General features: G+C 44.3%; 1 protein-coding gene and 1 long non-coding RNA gene across 4 annotated transcripts in view; one reads left to right on the top strand and one right to left on the bottom strand.

Moving 5' to 3' along the window:
* The window catches only part of TUBGCP6 (tubulin gamma complex component 6), a 610,570-nt gene that overhangs the window by 377,096 nt on the left and 212,111 nt on the right, over positions 1–21,363 (top strand). For all 3 annotated transcript variants that reach the window (XM_078678997.1, XM_078679005.1, XM_078679003.1), the window contains one exon: positions 5,077–5,123. In XM_078678997.1, the coding sequence (XP_078535123.1) occupies positions 5,077–5,123 (47 nt within the window). The remainder of the gene's footprint in view (positions 1–5,076; positions 5,124–21,363) is intronic.
* LOC144821853 (uncharacterized) overlaps positions 12,688–21,363 on the bottom strand; it is a 32,154-nt gene continuing 23,478 nt past the window's right edge. Inside the window, exon 3 of the long non-coding RNA XR_013608476.1 lies at positions 12,688–12,768. This is a non-coding gene — a long non-coding RNA (uncharacterized LOC144821853). The remainder of the gene's footprint in view (positions 12,769–21,363) is intronic.

The raw sequence follows: 21,363 nt of genomic DNA, 5'->3' as shown, positions 1-21,363 counted from the left end.
GGGAAAGCGTTGGATAGCGTAGGGGTAAAAATTACTATTCCAACTCCAAAGAGTGCAACAGTAGGGAAAGCGTTGGATAGCGTAGGGGTAAAAATTACTATTCCCACTCCAGTGGGTGCAACAGTAGGGAAAGCGTTGGATAGCGTAGGGGTAAAAATGACTATTCCCACTCCAGTGAGTGCAACAGTAGGGAAAGCGTTGGATAGCGTAGAGGTAAAAATTACTATTCCCACTCCAGTGGGTGCAACAGTGGGGAAAGCATTGGATAGCGTAGGGGTAAAAATTACTATTCTCACTCCAGTGTGTGCAACAGTAGGGAAAGCGTTGGATAGCGTAGAAGTAAAAATTACTATTCCAACTCCAAAGAGTGCAACAGTAGGGAAAGCGTTGGATAGCGTAGGTGTAAAAATTACTATTCCCACTCCAAAGAGTGCAACAGTAGAGAAAGCGTTGGATAGCGTAGAGGTAAAAATTACTATTCCCACTCCAGTGGGTGCAACAGTGGGGAAAGCATTGCATGGCGTAGGGGTAAAAATTACTATTCTCACTCCAGTGTGTGCAACAGTAGGGAAAGCGTTGGATAGCGTAGAGGTAAAAATTACTATTCCCACTCCAAATAGTGCAACAGTAGGGAAAGCGTTGGATAGCGTAGGGGTTAAAATTACTATTCCCACTCCAGTGGGTGCAACAGTAGGGAAAGCTTTGGATAGCATAGTGGTACAAATTACTATTCCCACTCCAGTGGGTGCAACAGTAGGGAATGCGTTGGATAGCGTAGGGGTGAAAATTACTATTCCAACTCCAAAGAGTGCAACAGTAGGGAAAGCGTTGAATAGCTTAGGGGTAAAAATTACTATTCCCACTCCAAATAGTGCAACAGTAGGGAAAGCGTTGGATAGCGTAGGGGATAAAATTACTATTCCCACTCCAAAGAGTGCAACAGTAGGGAAAGCGTTGGATAGCGTAGGGGTAAAAATTACTATTCCCACTCCAGTGAGTGCAACAGTAGGGAAAGCATTGGATAGCGTAGAGGTAAAAATGACTATTCCCACTCCAGTGGGTGCAACAGTAGGGAGAGCGTTGGATAGCGTAGGGGTAAAAATTACTATTCCCACTCCAGTGAGTGCAACAGTAGGGAAAGTGTTGGATAGCGTAGGGGTAAAATTACTATTCCCACTCCAAAGAGTGCAACAGTAGGGAAAGCGTTGGATAGCGTAGGGGTCAAAATTACTATTCCCTCTCCAAAGAGTGCAACAGTAGGGAAAGCATTGGATAGCGTAGGGGTTAAAATTACTATTCCCACTCCAGAGAGTGCAACAGTAGGGAAAGTAAATACTTCATATATTATTTAAAAAAATATAAATTAATATGTATAAAAAATTAATTAAAAGTAATTACCAATTTAATATAATATAATAATCAATTAAAATTACAAATTAAAATGAATTATCACAATTAGTTACCTATTAATACAAATTAATTACAAATTAACAATTAATTATTTAACAATTAAAAATGAATTAACAATTCAAATTAAATACAATTAAATAAATTGAATTATTTAATTAATCATAAATAAATTACTTCCCACCCTATTCCCCTATAAACCCACAACCCGCTACAGAAAATAAATTAGTAAAATTAACATAATTAGCAATTAATCAATTAAATAAAATTAATTGGCAATTAAAATTTAATTAATTACCTATAAAACATTTATTAACAATTAATTCTAAATAAATACCAATAAATAATTTTACATATTTAATTAATTATAAATAAATTACTTACCACCCAATTCCCCTAAACCCACAACCCGCTACAGAAAATAAATTAGTAAAATTAACATAATTAGCAATTGATCAATTAATTAAAATTAATTGCCAATTAAAATTTAATTAATTACCAAATATAAATTAATTACCAATTATTAAAAAGTAATACCAATAAATAAATGTACATATTTAATTAATTATAAATAAATTACTTGCCACCCTATTCCCCTATAAACCCACAACCCGCTACAGAATTAAATTACGCAAAAAAAAAAAAAAAAAAATTCATTAATTAAAATGAATTAGAACATAAATACACACTTTTCACACATATAATAACATAAAAAACACTATAAAAAATTCGAAATTATTAAAAATTTGATTTTAATTACCTATATTATATACTTCGATATTTTAACTTTCTATATTTTTAACATTTGATATTACATTACTTACCTTAAAAACGATATTTTTGATGTCTATTCGATATTTTGTCCATTCTATATTTTAAACTCGGTATTATGTCCATTCGATATTTTTTACTCGATATTTTGACTGTTTACCCTTCTGTATATGTGGTTGTTGTTGCAGAACCAGAGTGTGTAGAAGTAAAGACATTCTTTCTGCTTTTTTCTTTTCTGCATGTCTTTGTTTCCAGTCTGGCAGGGTCCTGCCATTAGTCTTCCTGCTTAGTTGGTTACTTTCTCTTAAAGTGTGCACAGTGCCCTTATTTGTGGCTGTGTGCATGATGCAGGGTTGGAAAGCGAGTCAGTACAGTTCCTTCAGTGTTGAGAAGAAGTGATCAAACATTTTCAGACCACTGAGACATGGTACAGAATTCCTTTCACTGGGACCGATGTGATGTTGGGAAGGCTATTGTGAAGAATATTACCTTGATCCAGATGAGAGGAGTAGGGCTTGTTCTGATGTCTGTTTCAGATAGACAATTTCACTTGTTTCAGGAGGGGTAGCTTGTACTACTCTTCCTCAGCTTTCCTGGCATTTGTTTTAAGGAGATCTGTGTTGCAGGTGAATTCAAGTGAGTATGATCTGGTTGGCAACTGGTGGTAGGGCGTGAAGCCTTCCGAATTTATTTTCGATAGTCACACTTACAACTGTGGGTATTTGGAGCTAATGGGTAGCAGGAGAAATCTAGGCTTGATCAGACTGAGCTTTAGGTAGGCACTTCACATCATGTCTAGATGAGAACACTGCTGCTTTTGAGTTGCTTGATGTTGTCTTCTGCAATGATTTGGAGGTACATTTGGGTGCATCATTAGTGTTTTTGTGGTTCCTGATGCTGCTGTTGTAGTACAGTTGTCACTGTTACCAAATACAGATGTTGTCTTGGAACTATGAAGTTACATTTACCCACTGAAAATTGTGAGGGGGAGTATGCAGCCCTTGGGTATTTCACTGGAAATGGGGTGCTTCTGGAATCTGGCAACATTTGGGCCAATTTATGGCAGTTGGCAAGCTTGGTGAGTCATTGGAACATAGTGTTCTGTAGTGATACATATCTTTCGATGCCCATGTGGGCTTGCATGTTGTGGATCAGTGCTTGGTGATTGACTATAGCAAAGGCTGCATAGAGGTGAAGTAGGATCAGGATGAAAGAGCATTATCAACAACATAAACAGATGCTGTTTCTTAGCTGCAGCATGGTCTAAATAAGTGGTAGTCCTGTAGGAGATTAGTCCTGCTTATCTAACATTGTCATAAAACAGTGATGTTTTTTGATGAAAGATAGGTGGGTGAAGATGTGGTAGTTGAGAAGGTGACTCGATCCAGGGTGTACTTTTTTTGCCTGGGGAGGCTCATCCATGTCCTGAAGTCAATTCAATTCAATAATCTTTATTTCGTTGCAATTGCATCATAAAGATATACAAAATACATGATATTTATACACAATACATAATATACGTGGCCACATTATCATCAACAAGTGTACAAGAATGTACAATTCAAAAAGTGCTAGTGCATGACCGAATACTATCCCTGAGCCTTCACAGCTAAATCACGGGAGTGGGCTTAAAACATACATCAATAAATATAGTTAAAAAGAGGTTAAAAATATTTACACAATTAAAAAAGCATTAAACTAGTTTATAACAGCCAGACACTTAAAATGGCAGTGACAGTTTTTGTCTAATGAATTTTACTGCCAGGAGTCATCTGAGGGGGTACGTTTGATGGACAGCCAGGGGTGTACAAAAGTTGTGTAATTTGCTTTCACGTAATTACGCAACATTATGGGAAAATTACCTGTGAGATGTAAATCCATCATTTAGTTCTATATTTTAGTGTGAAATGCATCCTTGTGTACTTTTAACATTCTCTTAAAAACAAAATAGCATGAAAAACACAATTAGCTTGAGCAACGGCGACTCGTGTTCTGGCCATTCATGTTATTGTATGCTGGCAATAAACTTTTGCTGTGAATGGAACATAACTACATGTTCCGGGGTAATGGCATAATTTCAGAAATTTCATGTAACACGAAATTCCAGACATTTTGCAATTTCACTAGCGTAATTGAAAATTCATGCATGCCTACATGAAACCTCATCCATAGGTTTGGCCATTGCTGTGGAAGACCTTTGAAGTGAGGCAAAGACAAAATTCTTCTTTAGGCTGTAGTCTTGGTGTTAGGCTCCTCCATAGTTTCCTCACCTAATAATTTTGTAAGCTTACTTGCTTGTTTTGCTTCACTGGCAAAAGATGTCTACTGCTAGAGTTAATCTTTCCTATGGTTCACTTGAGATACCAGAATCCTCTGTAAATCACATTGCACATTTTAGAGTTGTCAAGGCCTGCCTGTTTACAGTAAATTAATAATCAACATGATAATGCCTCACATGTGCTTAATGTTGGAGTCATTGTGCTCAAATATGGTACATCTATTAAAATCAAATGTATCAGTGCAGTAGATCTGTGGCTTTATGGCTTCATTTGGCCATAGGCATGTTTAATCTGATCTTCAGAAGTGTTATCAGGTATGATTGATTTTCATATTGTTCAGATACATTCAACGAAGTTTAGCAATACAAAAGAAATACTAAATATCATGGTAATCATATCTCAATTTAGATTTGTCATTGTTTTCATGTTTTTCACTTTCACAGTAGTCTATTGTGTCTTTGGTGTTTCACTCTTGGAGCGTTTGTAATTCCAAAGCAGTCTGCATGAAATTCATATGGGTTAGTGGGAGATATCCTGGTAGAAAATTGCTTTTAAGATTAATCAGGATGTTAGACATTACTGTTTCATGGTTAATTTTTTATTCAATACATTTTCTTAGGATTGAACAGCCATGGTTCTGACAGACTTTCTTCAAGTCCACTGCAGGTAAGCATTTGGTAGTTTACATTCTAACCATTTTAAAATAGTAATGTTGTTACTTTTGAAGAAAACTGTGTCGCATTTTTCTGTTCTTTCCCATTATATGTATGTACTTAGTGTAGAACTCTTTTGTTTACATGACACTTGAAACATAACTTCCTCATCAGGCCCATTACTCTTTTAGTAGTTACTGAATTGAACCACAAATGATCAATATCCTGTTTGGCATTAGACATCATATCCATGTTATTATTTTCAGTTGGAAACTAATGGCTTAACATGTTGATACATGCTGTGGTTTATTTTTCATCTTAAATCAAGGTATGGTTCCTGGTTGTGTTTAGTGTAATGATCATAATGTGTTCACCTGTGCACGTTTGTGTCCAGAAGTTCTTAGAGATCGCTCAGCAAAAGTGGTTCATTTGTAGATGTTCACTGAAAGAATGTTTGATGCTGATATTCTGGATATTTATTGGTGAAAATGATTGTCTTATACATATAGCTAGACCTGTGCATACTGGACATGCCTTTTACATTCAAGCAGGCCCGGGTTGTTTTTCTCAAATCCACCTGCCTAGAGCTGTGTGTTGGTTTGGTTTCTATGACTTATATAACTGGCCTGTGACTCAATAATTTTAAAGTTGAGTTGAGCCACAAAGAGAAAATGTATAGCCGATTCCCCACTAAACTCCTTACGACAATTTTTCATGGACGTGTCATCTGTTGCTCAGCCAAGTTCTTTGATGTGGATGATGGGGACAAGCACCATTGTATAAAACACAGAAGGCATAGACGCAAGTTATTTTATCGGATCTCTTTTTATCTTTTCCTTTCAAGACACTTGATTGGCATCATTGGGTACAAGTGCCATCTCTAGCTATGCTTTGAACTGTGAAACTCTTCTCTCAATTTTGTCTACCTTGATTATCTCAGAGGCCTATTATCTGTTGTTGCCAGATATGGGCACAGGTCCAAATCATGTAGGTGTATTTACAGAGCATTTTGCTTCCAACACCAGTAACATTGTGGCTTTGAGATGACTGACTCGCTAAAACTTTTAGATTCAGTTTAGTAAGATGTGCTATGTCCTCTGCTTTGGCCTGTGTTCCAGTTAGGAGACTCTTTCTTTCTATATTTCTGATCATCAGATGTCTCCATAGCAGTGGTGGATAGAATTTGGTCACCAATCAAGAGCATTTCTGATCCTTTGGATTCTGCAGTGTATTTATCTATGTTCTAGGCAATACCTTGAACGTCCTCAATGGGAATTAGGCATGGCTTCACATGCAAGCTATTACTTCACTTGCAATTGTCATGGTGGAGAGGTTAAGGATCTGTCTGTTCAGATGGCAAGAGTCATTTAATAATTTTGCTTCCATGCTCTCTGTTTTGTGAACGTTGTCTCTGGGTCTCCAGCATGTAACTAGTTGATCTGTGTCACCTTTGCCATAACGTTAAAAGACAATAGTGACCCATTAGACTTGATGCTTATTTTATTTAGGAGGGCTCGATGATTACATTGACCTCACTGGCGTGTTAGACTGCTGTGATCAAATGTGGCAGCTCCTGCCTTTGTTGGCCCCCTAATTTGTATCAACCAGTTATGTTGAGTATTATTCTTTGGACATCTTAAGCCACGACCTTGTTAGTTGCAGCTGTAAGATGGGTGATGGTGGTGTTGCCTGTATCACCAAACAATTTTGGCTTATTGTTCAAAGATGGGCAAGCACCCTGAAGGCAGATGGCTTGGTAAACCATTGCTGCTGCTGCACAGCCAACTGGGCTAGGTTTTCATGTGTGTTGATCTCCTGTTGCTACAACTGTTAAGGAAGTGGAACACAGAGGTTGATGAGATGAAGGGAGAAGGAAAGAGCAAAACTCTAGCTCTTTAACATCACCTGGAATGTGCAAAGTACATTTAGCTGTGTGCTGTTCATTCTTTAGATTTTCTTCCGTGGCCTGTTGGCTTGGCCTTTAACGACCATGTTTTCATCTCACTGGTGCCTGTGACAAAGTCTGTCCAGTAAGATCATACCTGGCATAACCCTGTTTTGGTCCAGGCAGAATTGATGTCAGCTTGAGGAAAACACCACTCTTTTTTTCTGAATTCCTACCTTCACAATAGTAGGGAGTGACAAATGTCTGCTTATTCAGATGTGCCTTAACCTGTTGCTTGGGCTGGGGAGTTATTGGACAGTTAGATGATTTTCTCCTTTCTTATTGGTGATTCATGCTCTTCTATGTCCTGCTTTGGTTGTCCAAATTGAGATTACAGTTTTCTCCTGTCATTCAGGGTGTACTTGCTTAATAGCTAAGGCATCTGGGGATGGATAGCTGGGTGCTATTCCGCCATCTCATACTGTTTTGATGCATTTTACTGACAAGATTGGATTGAACCTGTTCTGACTATTTGCAAATATTTTGTGGATATCTATGCTATGATTCACAGCAACCATTTTGCTGCTTTATGTGTAGTTGAATTTCGTATCGCTCACTTGAGATTTCTGATTGTTGCGGTCAATTCTCAGAAATGTGTATTTGTGAGTTTTGTAAACTTTGTTTGTATTGGGGCAATTTGTCAGTGGCTACTATTGTTTCTTTCTTTGGTGGACGGAATCCTCTAATAAAGTATATCGCAATTTGGTGTCCAAGATGCAGGTATTATTCTTGGCATTTGGGCAGCAACCAGCACTCCTATTGAGTGTTTCACTATCTGGGGGCCAAACATCTTCAACTCTCTCAACAAATGTTCCTTCGTGCATCAGGAGGAGAGGGCCCAACCTTTACATGATCGAACTTTAGAAACCAGTCTGGTCGCGATCCAAATTGTCTCCGTCTGGTAAGTCATAGGTTAAGTCAAAGGATAAGGCTTCCAAAAAGAATCACAAAAAACACAAACAAGATTCCTTGACTTCCAGATATTTTGCTTCATGAGTTGGTAACGTAGTCAGCAGCCTCAAGGCCCAATCCTAACTTTGTCTTCTTCCTCTGAGCCCTTTCTAAACTTAAACCAACGTACTATGGTTTCCCTGGGCCATCTTCAAATCCACAGCATTGCCTTCAAAGTAGCCATGCTACAAATATTTAACATGACTCTGACTCCCTCTGGAACTCCTTCTGGCCACAAGGAGCCACGGCATATTCCTGCTGATAGACCCACCCCCTTGCACCAACTGATCCTGCTGGGAGTCAGTTGAATCTACCCTTAGCACTACTCCATGCCCCCAAACCTCTAATGGAAATGTAGGTGGCTGTTGTTATGCCTGAGCTGCGACTGGCTCCAGTGACATGGATACTTCATCCGTGGATATTGACCCTTGATTCAGATCTTTTTGTCAGTGATAGCCAATTACAAGGCACAGCCCTATATTCATAACGACTCCCCCAGCATCTCCAGATTCTCGATGCTAGAGTGGAAGCCCTTTTTGGCTCTGATTCTGATTCAATTTGGATGTGCCCCATTGTTACATCGGAAGAGGAGGAGGAGGAGGAGGATGATGATGATGATGATGATGATGGAGATAACTTGCTTCCCCATATTATAGTGATGCTGGACTTTATCTGGATTTGCAAATACTTGCGATCTTTACACTTTGTCTGAGATAGCTCTTGATTCACCATACATATTTTTTTTTTACTTAGTTTTATATAGCGCAAAATTGCCCCGAAGGTATTGGGTATCAGAGCGCTTTACACGAGCACCAGTTGCCTTACATGAGGACACATTCATTTTTGTTAGGCACAGGGAGATTACGTGATTTGCCTGGAATCATAGGATGTTAACTTATATATTTAGGGGAGGAGGAAGTACCACTTTTATGCTCAGCTGTTTTTTGACTTCGCCAAGACTTGGAAAGGAAGGATGTACAGAAGTGAACCTGATCTCAAGAATTGTTCTCTGCATCAACAGAGCGTCCTGGGGTTGCTGTGGGGGAAGGGGGTTAATATGCAGCATGGCAGACACTTGCTGCTAGCGGATCTGCACCTTCGAATCTACCAACATCCAGGCCTCCTTGTACACCTTTTGAGATGAAATTACTTAGGAGCTGACCTGGGGTACCCAGTGTAGTGATGCACCCTTACATTTAAAAAAGAACAATTGATGGACTGAGTGCGCAACAATGTCAAACATTTACCCGCAGTACAGAGATCTGGGCCTAAATCCATTGTTGTTTTTGCTCACTATGTCATTCCAGTTTGGACTCAACCATATGCAAATCAGTCTTGACCCTGCTTCCTTTGGGAACAGTCCAGCCCGAACTGCCATGCCAAGGTCCTCGCTGCACGGTAAACAAGCATCCTGGGACTGTTTTCAGAGGATCCCCCGCATCAGCCAGGCTACCTTGACTTCAGTGGCATGGATTTCAGCCCCGGACTGTGGAGGTCTTATGGTGCTAAGTGCTGTGCTGCGGCCAGACCAAAGATGACGGACCACAGCTGAATGGTTGTGCGAAGTCAGGCCCTGCCGTGGTGGTTGCTGTCATGCTGACTGCGACCCGGTTTCTGGGGATAGAAATGGCAGGTGGCAGTGAGTGTTATTGTGAGGCAGAGGTCAGTCAGTCCTGGGAGCTGAGGTGATCCAAACTGCTGTACAGTAATGGAAAAATTTGGGGCAGTCTCTTTACAGGGCAGAATGGACAAATACACTAAGGAGATTGACCCTATGGTAGGGGGTTCGAAAGACCAAGTAACTGCGCCCACTGGAAATGCAGAGCCCCATAGGACTGACCCTGTCTCTACAGTTATGATTCTTAAAGCAAATATGATTTCCGGGCCGACCAGACCTCTAGTAACACAGTGGGCCGACTCATGAAAGTGGAGGGCCATGTCTCTGCTCTGGAGGACACAGTCCTCAACCTTGTGATCTCTTCTTACTTCTTGGAGGATTGGGCACACTGCTTCCTTAATTTGAGGCTGCTAGTTGGGGCTCCTCCGAGAGCTCTTACTGCCAGATTCTTAAACCTTAATGACTAGGACTTTATCCCTAGATTTGCGATGGAAAAGGGAGAGGTGCATTTCGAGGCAAAAATAATTATGTAGTTCCCAGACTACATGATAGTGGTCCAGAAACAGAGAAAGTCATTCTAGCATGTCAAACTCAAGCTTTGGGTAGTGGAATTAAAATATATGCTTCTGTCCCAGCCAGGATGAAAGTCCTACTCCAAAATACGAACCATTATTGTACATCCAGAACAGACTTGGGACGGGGCTGAAGGACGACCATATATGAACAGCAGTAACTTGCAGCAGGGAGTTGACACATCTTCCTGACAAGGACCCTAAGGAACAAAAATGTAGACACATAGCAACCCAAACAATGGGTGAAAAGTCTTGGGAGGGAAAAAGATACTCCTCAGAACCTCCGACTCGACAAGGAAGCCAGCCGTAGGAAAAGGGAGCTGATTAAACATGAGGGTATAAGATGTTGTCCAGAGTGTCATACAAGCACATGAACAAACTACAAGGAATGTATAAAAACAATACAAATGGCTAGCACCATCTAGGTGTTAATAGAAGGTGCACTGAATTGCAGTCGGTGAGTAACCTGTATGGGACAATTTGAAAGTAATGTTGAAACTGTTGTTCATGGTTATCATTTTTCCGTTTGCTTGAGGGTAACAGGAGATGGTTGGGTTCTGTTGGCACATGGGATGAAGGGAATTATCGGCTGATGTTTCAAGTTTCAGAAGTGTAGGTTGGGGAGGAGGGTGGAAGTTTCGTAAATGGTCCTACTAATTTTTTCACGTCATTTGCTGGCTATGACAAGTAACTCACATTGTTCTTTAGTGACACACAGCACAATACCTAACCACACAAAGGCAGTAGACGTGACACTGACTCAGCAGGGTCCAATTAAAATTATCACATGGAATATAAACAGGTTGTTGCAGAAGATTACGATAAGAACAGTCCATAAAGCGATATGGGGTAAATATGGTGCTTCTGAAGGAGACTCACCTGATGGACATTAACAGTTTTTTTCTAGCCTGACGGGTTCGCTGTAGAGGTCCTTTTGGCTTTGTGGGGTGACCCTGGGGCTGGTGATCCTCCTAAGAAATATACTCATCTTCTCAATATAGCAGACCTGGCGTGACTCCCCTGGACACTCTTTTGCCATTGCATGAGTTTTTCAAGGGCTTGCTGGGGTGAATGCTCCTTCACCCTTCATCCTTACCAGCCTGCTGTCCTTGGGGTCCTTCCTTGCACTGCTCCGAGCGTGGCCTAATTATAGATTTCTCATGCCAGATAACAAGCTACACACAGTGAAACATGTGCTGATCCTAACTTGGGTCTGTTGAACCATTCCCCTGTAGAGTGTAGCAGGAGCAGTATAAGGCAGTTATAGAGGATGAGTGTGTGGTGCCTGTAAGATCCAGAGATCAAAACTACATCTCTGAGGAAGTGAAGAACTATTTTACTCTAAAAGGCAATTCCATTGACAGCAGGAGGATCCTCTGAGGAGGCCTTTAAACCATATATGTGAGGGGCAAATTATCAGCCATTTTGCTGAACAAGAGTAGGTTTGCAGAGATGTCCCTAATGGACATTCTCCTTCTGTCACTGGAGGCTAGGTAGATTGCGATAATGGAGGCTCACTCTAACATCACATTTTACAAAATCCTAGCTAGCGCTTTGCAAAGCCAAGCTTGTTTTACTTGCCTCACAGAGCCGTATTTGCTGATGGAGTAATAATAAAATGAGCAAATTATTACTCCAACTGTGTCGTAGAGATGAGCCTTGCAAACACAGTCCCCAAATATTACACCTATAGGGATGTATAGTGAAGACTAACAGACCAATAATGCTGGCCTCTGCAGTATTTTATCAAACATAAACTCACTGGCACCTGATGTACTGCAGAAGTACCTCTGTGATCTCGCTACCTGTTGTACACGAAGAATGTGTGTTCCTGGAAAAGGAGACTATCAAGGATGAGTTCTCCTCTGCTCGCCCATTGATACAGAGCAGGAAGGTACCCAGCCCCAATGACCTCTCCACCAATTTCTTACTGCATAGAAGACCATCTTCCCACTTACAGCAATGTTAGATGAGGCAGTGGTGCAAGGACAGGTACCCCTGACTAGCAGGTGAACAAATGTGTCATTCTACGCAAACCTGATAATCCCCAATTTCTCTCACAAATGTTGAAGCCAAAATAATTCCCAAAGCCCTTGCCATATACATAAAATGATTATGATCGGTTTGGTGGTACATCAGACCAATGGGGCGGTATGACCCCTCTGGCTTGCCTAATGATCGTTTTTGAAAAGGTGTTCAATTCAGTGGGTTGGAATCGAAATTTGCCTAGCTAACGTAACGGTAAGTTCCAATTCTATTAAGAGCACGGAGGCGAGGATTATGCTTTTCTTTCACCGCTATTTATTACAATACCAAAACACAGCAGCCTCAGAAAAGCTTATAAAGGAAAAATGCTTATATCACAACATAACAAAGCATTATCCATAACACAATCTGCAAAAAACAATGTCTCTTGAACTACGACTCCCATCATTCCAACGAGGATGATCTCCAATGAGTCCTTCCATTATGTCCATGACCAGTATATAAGGAGTCCCTTCTCATTGTTCCTCCTCTTTCTTCGCGCGAATCACGCTCTCAGTTCATTGGTCTGTCTTGGAACCATCATTTCCTAGCAGGAAAAAACAACAGCGTAAGCGTTGTAACGGAGGACAAATCTTCGTACCAACGCATTAACACAACAACATGGATTAAGACTCAATGCAAGATTAAAACCATGAAAACCTAGTTACTTACTGACATACGGGTGGGATGTCGCTCGCCGACGTCATGGGTGGGATAATCCTCGCCTCCGTGTCCTTAATAGAATTGAAACTTACCGTTACGTTAGCTAGGCAAATTTCGATTCTATGGCAGGACCGGAGGCTCAGATTATGCTAGTTCAAAGCTTACTTACCACCAAATGAGCAATATCCACCACAGGCTTAAAGTAAAACCTCTTAAAGGTGGAATCTGATGCAAAACCCTTCGTGGCCAAATTAGCCAGAAAATTCAGGACGGGAACGACTCCCGCGACCAGGGGATCCAAACCCCGTCGAAGACACCAACGTACCCACTTAGTCCAAGCGGACTTGTAGCGCTTCGACGTACTGACTGCCCAGGCCTTGGACAAGAGTCCCTCAGCCGATCTCAAAAGGCCCGGGAGCGACCAACGTCTCCGGAAAGCCTCCATGCCATGAGACGTAGAGAACCCTAAGCGATGAGATGATGTGGTTCCCGATCCGGATTGAGAAGCAGGTGTGGAAACCGGGGGAGTAGGATTGGAAAATCCCAAGAAAGTTCCAGAAGAACCGGAAACCAAACTTGGTACCTCCAGAGCAGCGTCACCAGAACCAGCTCCACCACCTGCCGGCAAACCTGAGCCGCCGTCCGCATCACCATCGAAAAAGGGGGAAACGCAAAGGGCTTTTCCTGGCTCCAGTCTTGGAGGAAAGCGTCCGTGGCTTCCACCAGCGGATCCGGCCTCCAGCTGAAGAACCTCTGAAGTTGATGGTCCAAACGGGACGCGAACAAGTCCACCGAGAAAGGACCCCACAGGTCGTTCAACCACCGAAAAACTTGAACATCCAACATCCACAGACTGGAATCCCGAAGACGCCGGGAGTGCCAGTCCGCTATCTGATTGGCCCGACCCGGCAGATATTCCGCCGTCACAGATACATAATGGTCCAGACAATAATCCCAGAACTCTTTCGCCAAGTTTGCCAGAGCACGGGATCTCGAGCCTCCTAGATGGTTCACGTATCGAACTGCGGACACATTGTCCATTTTCAACAGAACACACGACCTCACCGAGTCTCCTGTCCAGCAGCGCACTGCGAACGAACCCGCCAGAAGTTCCAGACAGTTGATATGCAACTTCTGTTCTTCTAATGACCAGGTGCCGCCTGTGGAAAAATTTCCACAGCGCGCTCCCCAACCGACCCTGCTGGCGTCGGACTCGATAATGAGGTCTGGAACGGACCCGAAAATCGCTCGGCCATTCCAGGCCTCCATGTGCGACAGCCACCACGACATTTCGGCCTTCACCTCCTCCAAGAGGGGAACCGACTGATCGTAAGACATGCCCCTGCGCAGATGGTACGCTTTGAGACGCTGAAGGGCCCTGTAATGAAGCGGGCCCGGAAAGATAGCCTTGATCGAGAACAACAGAAGGCCCACCACCCTGGCGACTTGCCGTAAGGATGTGTGAGACTTGGTCACAGTCTGACGCAAGACATGTCTGATCTTGGACAACTTCCGCGACGGCAGGCTGAGAGAAGCGTCGACAGAGTCTATGACGAACCCCAAGAACTCCACTCTCTAGGAAGGAATGAGGACCGACTTGGTCCCATTGATGATAAAACCGAGCTCCTGAAGTAAAGCCACCGCCTGGCGCAGCTGAGAAAGTAGCCTGTCCGGACACTGCGCCATTAGCAAAATATCGTCCAAATAGACGATCAGACGTATACCCTGCCCTCGCAGGTACTCCACCACGGGGTGTAACACTTTTGTGAAACACCACGGGCCGAGGAAAGACCAAACGGAAGGGCGGTGAACTCGAACACCTGCTCCTTCCAGAGGAACTGTAGGAAACGACGATGAGGCGGATAGATCGGAACCGCAAGGTAAGCGTCCTTGAGGTCCAACCGTACCAGCCAATCTCGTGGGAGGAGAATGTCTCGAAGAAGATGAATCCCCTCCATCTTGAAATGACGGTATATCAACCAACGGTTGAATTCCTTCAGGTTGATCACCGGTCGGCGCCCACCGCCGGGCTTGTCGGCCAAAAACAGATTGCTGAGGAAACCTGAAGGGTGCCGAGTTGAACGACGAATGGCCCCCTTGCGGAGGAGCTCCGCGACCTCTTCGTCTATCAACTGAGCATCGGCCGTTGAAAAGGCTATAGGACGGGGGGTACCCACCTGAGAGGGTTGATCGTAGAACTCGATATGGAACCCGCGGACGGTTTGCAACACCCAAGCATCCGCTGTAAGTTCCTCCCACGCCCCCAGAAACGCCGCCAAACGGCCACCAATTCGAACCTGCTCCACAGGAATAACACTCACCTGCTGAATTATTGGTGCCCGGATTCTTCGTGAAGCCTCGTCCTCCGAAACGCTGGCCTCTTGTAGGGTAGAAGGAGTTGAAATTGGCTGAGGTGTTGTACTGCCCTCGCCCGGAGCCTTGCCCTTTAGCACCGGCGGGATGACCACCGCGGCCGGTCGCGCGGCCCCCACCGTGATCGGCCCCTTGGGAGAAACACTGCTGGAAAACGCTCTTAATGCTCCTTTGAGCTTTATCCAGCGAGGTAAACGTTCAAACGAACTTGCCCAATTCCTTAATGAACGGCTCTCCGAAGAGCCCGCCCTGGGCAACCGCCCCCGAAGAGGCCAGGTCCCCTAGCTTCGGGTCCAGCTTAATTGGAAACGACCTTCGACGCTCGGTCGAGAGGGCACAGTTGGCGTTTCCCAAAAAGATAACCACCCTCTGTGCCCAATTCGACAAGATGTCGAGGGGAATGGCGGTCCCAGTGACCTTAGCTTCTTCCGCCATATCAAGTATCTTGGTAATGGGCCCTACCGGGTCAAGCAACTTATCCTGGCACGACCGCCAGGAGCGGTCGATGCCCTTACGCGGTCCTTCATAAACTGGGCGAGAAAAGTCGCCATCTTGGGATCCAGATCTGGCATCATGGCCACCTTGCCTTCTAACGTGGCCTAGGACACCCTCCTTGGAGGCACCCCCTGGCCTCTTTCTCCAGAGGCTTGCGCAGTCGGCTGGCCACGAACTTCGCCACCTTGTCACCCGGGGCCCAGGCTGCGGACCGCGGATGCATGATCTCGTCCGGGTCCAGCATTCCTGAGCTATCCCGTGGCAACTCGGCGGCCGAGCCCGAAGGTCGCCAGGAGCGCACCGAGTCTCCTTCCTCATCCGAATCCGGGGAATGCCCCAGGGACGAAGGAGCAGTCTCCGAAGCCACCACTGAAGAAGGGGCAGCAGGCTGCTCAGGCGTGGACGCGGTCGCCTTCGCCAAGAAAGCGTCCCTCAGACGCTCAAAGGCTCCCTTATCCACCCCCTGAGCACCCTCCGGAAGACCCTCTCTGCAGGGTTTCTTGGGAGCAGGGGGGCCCTCTCCCGATGGACCTGGGAGGGGAAATTGCTGTTGTCCTCCCTGTGCTTGGGCGAGCTTGGCGCACTCCTCCACAATGCGCGCCGAGAGGCGTTCTTCCATAGGGGCCACCACCTCAGTCACGCAACGGTAAATGGAGCTATCCACTGCCTGATAAAACTCCTCATCCTGCAAGTAGGATTGCGAGTCATCCTCGTAATACTCGCCCTGTTCCATGGTGCCAACACCGGAACCTCACACACTACCCAACCAACTTGGGAGTTTTAGAAATTTGGGCAGGCCGGAGGGCTGCAATTAGGTTTCACGCGCCAGGAACTGGCCGCAATAGGGTGCACTCAACCCCCACAGCGCGCCGACCCACCACAAGGGACAGCCCACCTCACCGCGCGCTACCACACCAGCTAGAAGCGAGTGCAGGTCTTGCCAACCGGCGTCAAACGCGGTACCAACCGCAATACAGACCCCACAGGGCGTTCAAAAGGGGAATAAATGGGGCTACAGACCCAGAAACCCGGCGTTCAACGAGGAGGCTCAAGGGCAAGGCTCCGCATCCGCTGATCTCCAGCGCGGCTCCTCCGCGAGGGAAGGCACCGCGCCGGGGACCAACGAGAAGCCACAGTGCCCTCTAGCGGTCAACAGCGCACCGCACCACAACGGGAATCAGAGACACGTAAGAGGCGAAACCGAGCTTCCGTGACTCGTCTGGGACTCTGTGAAGAGAACATGCAGCAGAGACCCAGCAACCCCACAAAATAAACAACAATCAACCCCAAAGTAGTATCACACAACTCTGGGAGAGAAGAAAAAACACTTAAAGCGGAGCAGCGAAGAAAGAGGAGGAACACTGAGAAGGGACTCCTTATATACTGGTCATGGACATAATGGAAGGACTCATTGGAGATCAACCTCGTTGGAATGATGGGAGTCGTAGTTCAAGGGACATTGTTTTTTGCGGATTGTGTTATGGATAATGCTTTGTTATGTTGTGATATAAGCATTTTTCCTTTATAAGCTTTTCTGAGGCTGCTGTGTTTTGGTATTGTAACAAATAGCGGAGAAAGAAAAGCATAATCTGAGCCTCCGGTCCTACCACAGAATTACATGTTCAGACTCCTGCGCAAAATGAATTATTGCCCCAAATTCATTGAGTGCATATGGCTACTTTATATGAAGCGGTCTGTCAGGGTCCGATCAAGGGATAGCATCTTACTCCTTTCCAGACCTAAGGGTTACCCATCAGGTTTACCCCCTGTCACCCCTGCTTTTCAATATTGAATCCCTGACAGAGTGAATCAGAAGAGATGCCCTGGTGTATGGTTTTGAATTCACACCATTGTTGGCAGTATTGGTGTTGCTATATGCTGACAGCGTAATTCTATTGTTCCAAGAGCCCAAATGGCCTGAATCAAGAGCAATTCAAGTCCTTACTACATTCGGCAAATGTTCCAGACTGAAAATTAGTGTTGGAAAATCCGTGGTGTATCAGTGAGACCCCCAAACCAGGACTTGCTGTGGGACTCTGGCTTGACAAAAGCGCAGGTTATGAGTGGAGTTGATACATTGCTCCCCTTTCCTCTGTCACGGATAGATAGAGCATCCATTTTTTAAATGTTGTCCCACTGACATGTCTTTATACGTTGCAAAACTACCCCTGCTAGGCCCCCAGCAGTATTTTTTCCATCTCACAGCTATGATCTGCAGCGTCCTCTGGAACGGTAACACCTCTCATATTTCGATGTCCAAATGCTGTAAATTGTCAAATAATGGTGGGAATCGGGCAGCCAATGTATTGTCCTACTGCGCATTCCACTTAATCATGATTAACGAATGGCTAAATAACACAATTACAGACCCACACTCGTGCCTGAGAAATGGGCATTGTGGGGTGACACTCCCACTGCAGTATGAATATCGGATGTAGTTAGACACATACTCATGCGCTGCCTCCACCACAGTTGTCAACATTTGGAAGAAGACCCATAAGACCTTGGGTGGTGTTGCAGATTGATGAGGGAGACACCTCTGGTTAGCCAGGTGCCCACCCTAAGCTGTGTTTAGAACTGTGTTGCCAGGAGTGTCCACACTGGATGTTATAATGATGGGTTCAGCACTATGGCCTGTTTAGGACCTCTAAAGGAATATGACATGCAGAACAACCAATTATTTAGGTTCCTGCAACTATGAGATGCATTTATGCCTCAGCTCAGCATGAGGAGGTCATTGACTTTAGCCCCGTCGAGGTGAAACTGCTGATGGGAGACCTTGGCACATAGAGGTGTCGACCCTATACAGGCCTCTGGTTATCCACTCCACAGACACCTTCAGCATATTACGAAAGGTGTGGAAGAGGGATGTCGGTGAACTTAAAGATGTGTGGCAGATAGCCAGGATGACCCCACGAGATACTGTATAATTCAAAACAAATACTTAAACAGGACATATATTACAAAGCAGAAAGTATAGTGGCACGGTCAAGAAATGTCCAAATGCAGGTGGCGGATCTGTTTCACACAGTTTGGGTATGCCCACTCATTGCACTCTACTGGCAGAGGGTACACAAACTTCTTCCTTAGGTCATAGTATGGCTGTTCAGTGCCAACTTAAACTCACTCTCCTGCACATCACCTCAGATTTGGTGGGAAATAGATGTAAGGTGATGTGATGGGTACTTGCTAAGAAGCACATAGCCGAACACTGGCGAGACAAAGAACCTACTGGCATAGAAGAATTGGCAAAGAGAATGGACCACTGCATGACCTTGGAAATCTCGTTATATACTACTGTCCCTAGAAACATGCTAAGATTTGGGGGGTTTGGAGGTAAAAGCACAGCACTGGAATTGAGTATGATGATGATGATGATGATGATGTGGGTGGGAGAGGTGGGGCGTAACATGAGTATATGAAATATGTTAGTAGACACAACAGCCTGTAATTTGTTATTGCGTCTTGAATCGAAATGTACATGGATGCCATAAAAGATAGCTGTTGATGTGTAATTGTTACGGTTCTCAAACAAGAAAATTGAATAAAATAGTTTTCGAAAAAATTAGCCTCAGAGCTCTTCCCACTAAGGGCCAAGGTTGCAACAACAGGCCTTATTCACTGTATTTTTGTCTTAAACAATCTGCCAAGCTACCATTTGTGCTTCCGTCTGTGCTTTCACCATGTACTACTTTATCGATTCTCAGGTTTGTAGTGAAGGCCATATTGCCGTACGGTCCTGCAGGACTTCCCTATGCAAGTCTCCTCTTCTGACTCCCCTCCTTTGAGGAGGGACTGCTTTGGTGAAGATTGAAAAGGGTGCCATCAATAGGTAGAGTATCTATCAGCAGAATATGGTTTGTAGCATGTGCTGCTGTAGATAGGTCTTCTGCACACTTTTATTATGTAGTGTTGAGCGCAGACATTGCAGCTCTGCACCCCCCTCCTCCCTCCCCGGTAGGCCCAGGGCTTCCCCTACCCTGCCCCCCTTATTTATTTTTTATTTTTTTATTTCCTATGACCTGGTGACCAAGTCCCTGTGCCATACAATGGTAGCCGCCATCTTTTCTTCACGTTGCAGCCAGTCAATTAGTGTGCATGTTTAGAGTGGTGGTACCATGGTGCTACAGTGTAGTTATATATACATAAAGTTTGATCCTTAATTTCTCCATAACTGCTGAACAGATTTACATCAAAACACCAAAACATACAAGCAAGCTTTCTGGATCAAGATCTACCTTACTGCCAAATTTTGTGTAGTTCTGTATTCCTTGTTAGCTGTATTGCTGTTCAGTTTACCTGTAGAAAATTGCATGGGGAAAAAGTGTTTTGGACCCCGCCCTTCATCCCTTATATTTGGCACCTGCTTGACGGCTTACCCTGAAACTTTCCAGGAAAGAGCTGAGGTGGATGAACCTTTTGTTTTTGAAAGTTTAGTGAAGATTCGGCGAGTGTCGAAGGCCATGTGCAGCAAGGGGTGGCTGCCCTTGGGGTGTTGGGCACAGGGCCTGCCCCTATGCCGGGCCCCTAGGTCAACCCCAATCTGCGCACAGCCAAATGTGGCGTTGTGTGACAGGGGGTTGGGTGCAGAGCATGACAGTGGGCAACTTTGTGCTGCGGTTGACCGAAGGCTGTGTGCAACAAGACGAATGGCCCCTTGTGAAGGGTTAGAGCAGTGCCTGGCCGCAGAGGGTGTTGGCTTCCCTCAGAGGTCGAGGGTTATGGGCACACAGCATGGCTGCATGTCATGCCCTCTGGTGAAGCTCACGCCACCCATGGCCAGCATACTTACGTATGCTTCTGAAATATTAAATTTCATTTTTAAATAAAAAATGAAATTCATTGAGAAAACCACAGGTTAAAATGATTTTATAGTCATGTATTGTAATATCTTATTTTGCTAAAAAAAAATTAAAAAAAGAAAACCTCAGAAATCAACTGAAAATATCAAAGCTTAAAGTAACTTCATAGTTAGGTGAAAATGTTAGGTTAAACGTAACATTTTAAACAAAAAAAACCCCACAGAAATAGTTATTTAAAGTATCCATAACTCAGGCTCTGCTTATTACTATAATTTTACAGCAATTGTTCTATAACATCATTGCTAACCTCAGCTAGCTCCAGTGGTATACACTGGTCCTCTACCCTCCTGGACAGTGTCTCGTCCTACAGGTCTAGGCAGACTTTTTCCTGTTCTCAGCAGAGAGATGAGTGCCTAGGTGATCAGGCACACCCATTGCTCCTCCAGCAGAGAGGCATACATCAGGCTGTGACGGCTCAGCTGAAACTATTCATTAGGTAGTTATCATACTTGTTGCACCACAGTCCTTTGAGTAATCTACAGACACTCCCTTCTCTGGTCATAAATTACTTCGAACTGGAACCAAGTGGGGTAGTTTAGGTCCCACGTTTCTATAAATCTTCTAGACAGGGGATGTATATACACTGTCTCAAACTGTAGAACCAGTTTGCGTTGGTGCTTTTTCCAGGTTTTCTCACCAGACTTATCTCTAGACACAACCTTTGTGTAGCATAAGGCTTCTCAGAGCAGGTGGCATTGGGCATGTCTCAAACTTGGAGCACCCACTACGCAGGCACAATGAGGTGTCAG

The sequence above is a fragment of the Lissotriton helveticus genome, chromosome 1_1 (assembly GCF_964261635.1).
Source record: "Lissotriton helveticus chromosome 1_1, aLisHel1.1, whole genome shotgun sequence".
In the NCBI taxonomy this organism is placed as follows: domain Eukaryota; kingdom Metazoa; phylum Chordata; class Amphibia; order Caudata; family Salamandridae; genus Lissotriton; species Lissotriton helveticus.
The sequence above is the reverse complement of the archived record's forward strand: the minus strand, read 5'-3'. Positions and strand labels throughout refer to the sequence as shown.